The 7,662-nt window shown below is 35.6% G+C and overlaps 1 protein-coding gene across 1 annotated transcript; it reads right to left on the bottom strand.

Annotated features, from left to right (window-relative positions):
• Positions 1-1,311: 1,311 nt before the first annotated feature.
• Positions 1,312-7,446, bottom strand: LOC148880366 (uncharacterized). The gene is made up of 6 exons (XM_088962236.1): positions 6,961-7,446; positions 4,653-4,760; positions 4,315-4,476; positions 4,173-4,233; positions 2,653-2,777; positions 1,312-1,692 (listed from the first exon to the last, which is right to left on the bottom strand). The coding sequence occupies exons 1-6, from the start codon at positions 7,330-7,332 to the stop codon at positions 1,606-1,608; spliced, it is 915 nt and encodes a 304-aa protein (XP_088818362.1). The 5' UTR covers positions 7,333-7,446; the 3' UTR covers positions 1,312-1,605.
• Between the last annotated feature and the right edge of the window lie 216 nt (positions 7,447-7,662).

Here is a 7,662-nt window from a genome sequence, read left to right as displayed (position 1 = left end):
AAGACTATTATCTTAAATGACTGATTTTGGAAAAAAAAAAAAGCAAGTAATTAACTTGAGAAAAGAGATAGGGGATTGACAGCGAAAATCATGGGTTTCCAGCGATGGGCCAAGTGTGAGTGTGTAACGACGACAGTTGTGGGTTCCTAACAATGCAAATGCGATGGTAGTGAGCAATGTTGGCCAGTGATGCTGGATTGTTATCACTAATGCTGCCATCAATGCTAATAACTTGTAAAGATTGGAAAAAAAAAAGAGAAAGAAAGAGGAAGAGAATAGAAGTGTGAATAGAAAAGTCGGAGGGAGAAGGAAGAAGAAAATAGAAAAAATGGAGGGAGAGGGAGGAAGAATAATGAAATTAAAAGAGGGGGAGGAAAGGACAAGAGAGAGAGGGAAGGGTCATCGAGAAGAGAGAGTCTCGAGAGGGGAGGGGAAGAGTCTCGAGAGGGGAGGGGAAGGGTCATTGAAATGACCACTCGAGTAGGTAGGTGTAGGTGACATCATTTGTCAATTTTTTTAATGAGCATGACCCCTATTTAAGATTTTAAATGTATATAATTATTACTAATATATATAACATGTATATAATTAATCCGTTAAATTTATGAACCTGAATATCGAATTTGGAATCTAATAATCAGATATCGTTTACACCCCTAGTCATTGTTCTAAAAAAGCTTTTTTTTCAATAATATTTAAGGTAAAATACAAAAACCTCCCTCTATGTTTCTAATAATCATAAAGACCTCCCCTATAGTTTCATTTTAACAAATACCTCCCCTAAACTTTTGAGAAACTCAACAAAAAACTCAATTTCATAAGATTGATGTAACAATTTCTTCCAAATACCCATTCTACCCTTTTATAAATTATTTTACATACAAAATTACTGAATAACCATGTTTTAATTCGACAAAAACATTAGAAGATGATCATTAAAACTTAAAAGGAAATTTTTGTCAAATAAAAAATAGGGTTATTTTAGTAATTTTATATTTAAAATAATTTATGAAAAGGTAGAATGGGTATTTAGAAGAAATTGGTGCATCAGTCTAATGTTTTACATCTAAGAAAGTGACACAAGGGAGGTTTTTGTCAAATTTCTCAAAAGTTCAGGGGAGGTATTTGTTAAAATTAAACTAGAGGGGAAGTTTTTATGATTGTCAAAAACTTTATGGGAGGTTTTTATATTTTACCCTAATATTTATTAATGGAAATCTTATATATTGTGATTATTATTATATAGGTATGACCTGGCAAAAGCTAATAAATATTATTAATAAAATGTTCAAAATTTTAAATGGTCCAAGAGATCAAAACACGAAGAAAATAGCTTTTGAAGACCCTAATTACAACATGATGGTTTATTTCTTTTTAACACTACGAGGCTCAAGAATCATTATTTTCCATGGGACTCACAGATACCGAAATACGAATGCAGGTTTATTTCTTTCCTATGAGACCCACCAACTTATCTGCCCCAACTTCCTAAAAAAACAACAAAGCCTAAATGGCACTTATTGCACAAAAAAAAATCTTTTTTTTTTTTTTCGAACAGGAATAAGTATAATGCGTATTAATTTGAAGCATTTTTACAACCTTGTATCATGACTTCAAGCCTGTAACAGCATTTTCACAACCTTGTATCATGTTGCATCTATAGACAATCTTCCGAAAGTCCTCAAGACTTAGCTGCAAGAGAACAATCAGTAGATAGATGAAAGCTGCACTTTATAAGGAAATCAGAATATCATAATATTTAGGTTAAATCAAAGAAATGGTTCAGTAAAAAATCAGGAAAAACAACTTTCCAATGCCTGAACCATTCACAAGTCTTCAGAAAGCTCTCAATCTTACAAGATGCATCGTTTTTTTTATAAGTATCTTCCAAGATGCATCATGGAATATTAATTCATTAAATGGTCCTCTTTGATTCTTATTGATTAAAAAATCATAAATGCAATTCCAGACAATATCATATGCTACTATTATTCTGAATAAAAGAGTTTGATATACAATCTATGAGTCATGATTCATAAAAGATAAATGTTTAATATGGTGTAGTCAGCACAGTTGTGGCTTGCATTCTTGCAACTAAGATCCTAGCTTAATATATCTCAGTTTGCATTAGAGAGTTGAATATAAGATTGACTAAGCCTGATTTATAAATAAAAAAAGTTCAATATGATCCACAGCAAACCAGATATCCAAAGATGGATGGCATCTCTCATAATCAGAACTTGAAGATGGAGAAATAATAATCAGGCTAAAGAGAGCCCATATCAGTTGCAGTGAGGTCAACATGAAAATAACACAGCATATGGATCATATAGAACAAATTAGATGCAAAGCCATGTTGCATGTCAGATTTGTTACCATGAAGAGGATGGGTTTATGATGGAAAAACAAGTAGAAATTTTACATAAATGACAAAGTTGACAAGGAAATATTCTCAAATTTATGCATCATTTTATAAATTTTGGTTAGAGTGGCATTGCTAAAAGTTGTAAATGGCTTTATTTTTATTTCATAAAATGTTAAAGGGGCTAGGGGATAAAAACATAGATAGGATGAACGCAGGATGCTTTTAATATAGTACCTTCGGCTTTTCTCCAGATACTGAAATAAAATTAAGAAAAGTAAAATACCGACCTTCCCATCTTCATCGCTATCAAATGTGTGGATCATATCAGCAATCTCTTTGTCTGTCCAAGTAAAATCATGAGAAACTGCTACTCTTCGCAAATCCTTAAAACTTATGTTCCCTTTCCCTGCTTCTGTTATACCAAATATTCATCTCAACAATGTTGAAATGTTACAAGACATCTAAAAATAAGATCCACTCAATTATTAAGGTTGCATTTGATAACTTTCAGAAGACTGTTTCTCTTGTTTTTGTGTGCCAATGGAATAGAAAACTGACTATTTTCTGATTTCTGAAAAAAAGTGGAAACATGTCCCTAAAATGTTACCAAATGCCACCAAAGTATCCAGTTAAACCCAAAGAATTTTTTACGAAAGTCAAGATTTATGAACAATAGTGAAGGAAACACAGTACATGAATCTCATATCCACTCTGTTTATTCAGATGAAGCCTTCTCATTTTTCCAGTGTTGCTCATATTACCATTAATCATCAATTAAACAAAGGACCTTCTAGGTTGATGTTAGCATTGGTGTGGAATTGGATCCTCCAGCAATATGTTTTTCAGTAGTAATAACTTTATCATTTTCAGATTGCAGTTTTTCATTAAAACTTCTTAATTATCATGGAATGAACATCACAGGCTCACAACTAGAGAAAGGGAATCTGCATGTCACAGTATCTGTGTGCCATATACTGAAAATTTTATACAAATCCAATAAGAAGAACAGACACATTAGATCTTATATATAATTTTTTAATACAGTGTAACATAAATCTGATTCTTGTCCCTACAATCTGCAATTCTGCAGAGCTACTAGTATCATACCATTTTCATGACATATTATACATCAAAGTGATCTATTAAATCATGTACTAGGTAACCTATTAAAGTTGAAACTTTGACACCAACTCGAGCGCAAGTATTGTTGCTTAAAACATAGGGACAGACCCCTCCATTCAAGTCATTTATGTTAATAAGGAGGCTAAGGAGCAAAGATGCCTTAACAACAATGGATAGTTGGGTTAAAACATAGGGATTTCACAGTCTCAAAAAAGACATGCCATGAATTAAGTATAGGAAGAAAAAGATCCTCAGTCTGAATATACAGACCATAATAGGAATTGTATATAGCATAGACAAGTGCACATATTTGTAGAAACTATGATTACTATTCTAAACATCTCAACAAAGAGATTTCCACGGCTGCTGAGCCAAGATCAAACAACACAAATTATCCTAACCACCTGGTCAACAATATACTTCTAATGGTCACTGTTTGCAAAGACACCAATAGAGTCCAGAGAAGCAAGGAAGAGTCTACCAAACTGGTAAACAGAATCATTTGAAATTTCGAATCAGTTGTATGGATAACTACACTAAAAGACTGTGTTTATGGTTTTACCAATCCTTGACTAAACATTAAGTCAAGGAGTTTCTCATCAAATTTATCAGAGGTATAATATAGCAATTTAAGTGACAACCTTCACAATGCAAATGACAGCTATAGCAAGAGAAAAGGACTTACCATCAAATTGAAAGAAGTGTATAATCACTTCATCCTCAGTCATTTGCACACGGCTAGAATTCTGAAATAAAAAAATACCATTTTATATAAAGACAAAAGAACATTTACAGATAAATAAAAACAACTCAAGGTAGAGACAAACCATTTTTCTCCTTTTCCTCCTTCCAGAATCTTCCTGAATATGGGCCCCTCCTTTTTGTTCATTAAGATCAGCACCAGTCACATCTCTGGTAGAGTTCTGTAAATGCCCAGGGGGTACAGCACCTGAAGTTTCTGGTGAACCTTCAAGTGATAGAGCAATTGCCTGCTTACAAATGTTAGTAAAGCAATGAAACTCATTCCCTGGATAGTAGGAGTCATTCGTTGCAAGGAAGTTTTATATTTAGACTTCAGGCATAATGGATGAAAATGGCTACTTATAAAAAAGGATGTGGATGGCAAAGGAAAACAAGATTTTCTTGAGCATCAAATGATATTGACCTTCAGTATATCATCATCATCATCAACAACAAGATTTGAAGCACCTGCATGCTTTTGAATATGAGCTTTTTTCTTAGATTTACCCATGGCTGTAGCATTCTTTTTCCCCTGCAATAAGAGAGCAACTATCACAGACTTCAGCAGATGATACATAACAAGTTTATTTGACTATTGTCCTCTAAACATGGATAAACTAGGAGGGGATACAAAGTTCTTACATGTTTTCACTGTCCATAACCAATGCTCTTTTAAACAACTAAAATGATACTTAACCAAGTACAAATTGTTGCAGAAGCACAGATAATAGGGAAATGCACTTCCCTGTTAGTGCATTTGAATTTTGTTTAGGTTTTGTTGATTCAATGAGTTGCATTTTTTTTAATCAACATGTCCTTTATTTCTGCAAAATCTCATCCAAGTATTTTATTGCAATCACGCATTAGAACTACATGCCCAGGATGACCTTGCCCAACAAGTCCAAACACTGATTCCCAACTTTGTGAATTCTCCTAGGTATCTTTTTGGTAAAGCAATTTGTATCAAAGCCATTGAATAACCTAACAAAACCCATTAATTTGGGCATACACTGCTATGTCAAAGCAATATTTTCCTGCTTTTTTATTTTTGAGCAGTAATAGTTGATAGAAGGGATAAAAGACTATTTAAAGGAGTATAGAATTCACATCAAAAAAATAAAATTTGTAAGTCCATGCTAATCTGTACAAACATCTGTCTGGTTACTCCTGAAGCCTACATTGCAATGATCCCCTTCAATAAATCATATCCAATGTTTTAAAACGTAGAGGCGTGAGGCGAGGCGTTCCACTACCTAGAGGCGTGAGGTTTAGTTCTTCTCTTTCTTTTTCTTTCCCTTCCTTTTCCTTTCCTTTCCTTTCCTTTTTTTTTTCTTTTTTCTTTTTATTTTTTGTCTTTTTATATCAGATGTGCATGAGGTGCATGGGGCATACACCTCTAGCACACCTCATGAAAAAATCACAGGTGTACGCCTCAGAGGTATCAGCGCCTCTGGCATACACCTCAGGGCGTTTTGGGAGTGCCTCGCCTGGAGGCGTGCTTCCAGGTGTATGCCTCCCATGCCTTTTAAAACACTGATCATATCAACTCATTGACAGTGAGGAACAAACCATTTTAATACTTCACATGGATGGATTGTAATAGGATAGAGAAAAGAAAGAATGGAGCTTTCCTGGATTGCTGGAGATTCAGATTGCAATAAAGTACCCAAAGCTTCAATTCCTGATGATTAGAAATGCTATCCTAGATTCTCAAAGCAGGAGAAAATGAAGGATGGTAACTAATCTTGATTCTTGAATGATTTGGACATTGCAATTTTGAAGGTTGGTACTTGGTAGGCACAACTATCTGCAAGTCCCCCAATATTTTACAACTAAAAGTCCACAGCCTAGTGCTTTCAACCATATTACCATCTATCTTGTCTGCCACTAGAGTTTGGATGCAATGGCTTTCAGTTCCACTTGCTCATGTAAAATCTCAGTGGTGAATTGTTGAGTTATATACTTGTATTATGTGCTGATGAGCATTATAGAACTAAAAACTTATCTATCTTGCAGGACTAAGAGTTTCTAGATGTTTAACCTCTTTCTGGTATCACTACTGGATATGGAAATATCCAGACATGGAGTTGGTCCAAATAAATTCCACCCTTCTTAAGCCATTAACATGTTGAAATTAGGAGAATCCTACCAAGTTGCAAACTACATTGCAGTTCTGAGAGGAAGCAAGCTCGATGTTTGTATCAGCTAGGGAGGATTACAGTTGATAGAAATGACAGCAGTCCCCCATTGTTGCTTCTAGCCTTCATCTTTTAAAACAACAATGATGCCATGCCTTTCAGAACACTATATATTCTAACAGAGAGAGGTGATGGTAAACTTCTGCATGCACAAAAAGAAAACAGCATGGGGCTAGTGACCGTTAAGCTTCCGAATGTTATTCGATCCGTGATAAACCAATCAATGGAAACAAGCATAAGGTTTACCCACCAGAAACACAAATGCAGCAATAATCATAAACCAATCAATGGAAACAAGCATAAGGTTTACCCACCAGAAACACAAATGCAGCAATAATCATAAAGAGGCTTGGGATATTAATTCAAAACAAGCCACCAAAGTCCATTTTGATAACAGCTTATACATTTATTATTATCAATTTTATGAACGAATGACAAAAGAAGATAAAACTTAATTCGATCTTCTCATGTAAGTGAAGCAAAACAAGACAAAGCATAATTCTTATAAAATTAAAAACAAATAAATGACACGACCTTAGTAGTGGAAGCTCGACGATAACCAGAAGACCCATCATCCCCAACCTTCCAATCTTCTTCCTCGTTGTCCTCTTCGCTCGAAGAACTCACCCCGTGATCTCCATCCGACGGTATGTACTCGTCATCTTCGTCCTTCCTTTTGCCCTTTTGCTTCGAGGTCTTTTCAACAGTACGCAGTAGGGAAGACGCGAGAGTGCGCAAACCAAGAGCCTCTAACCTCGCCTTGTTTTCTCTTATCCTCGACAATCTCTGCTTCTCGTACGCAGACATCTCTACACCCCCTCCATCACTGCTGTTTCCAAGCCCTTCAGAGTTCGATTTCTCGCAATTTTCATTATTTTCTGATTCAGAATGCTCTTCGTCTACCATTTCTGCAACTGGGTTCCCAGATGCTCGTTATGAAGCTTGGTTAAGGTCGGGGAGTTGGGCTACACCCGATTCTTCCAGGGTTTGACATCAGTGGAGCCGTGGAGGAACCGAGGAAGAACGGATATGAAACGCGGGATCCGCCAATGTTGAAATTGGGCCGGGCCGGGCCGGGGCAGGCTTAAAATGAAATACTAGGCTCGTAGGCAGAAAGACTGGGCTGATAGAACCAACTCAATCGATCCCAAATATAAACGCTAACAGGGAATTAGCTAACAGCGAGTATATCTCATTTGACCTTATTTTGTCGTGCTTTAACTGAGCGTAGACATG

This window comes from Nelumbo lutea, chromosome 1, assembly GCF_056320005.1.
Source record: "Nelumbo lutea isolate HS-2025 chromosome 1, American lotus-T2T, whole genome shotgun sequence".
NCBI lineage: Eukaryota > Viridiplantae > Streptophyta > Magnoliopsida > Proteales > Nelumbonaceae > Nelumbo > Nelumbo lutea.
Note: the sequence above shows the minus strand (reverse complement) of the source record. Positions and strands in the feature narration are given on the sequence as shown.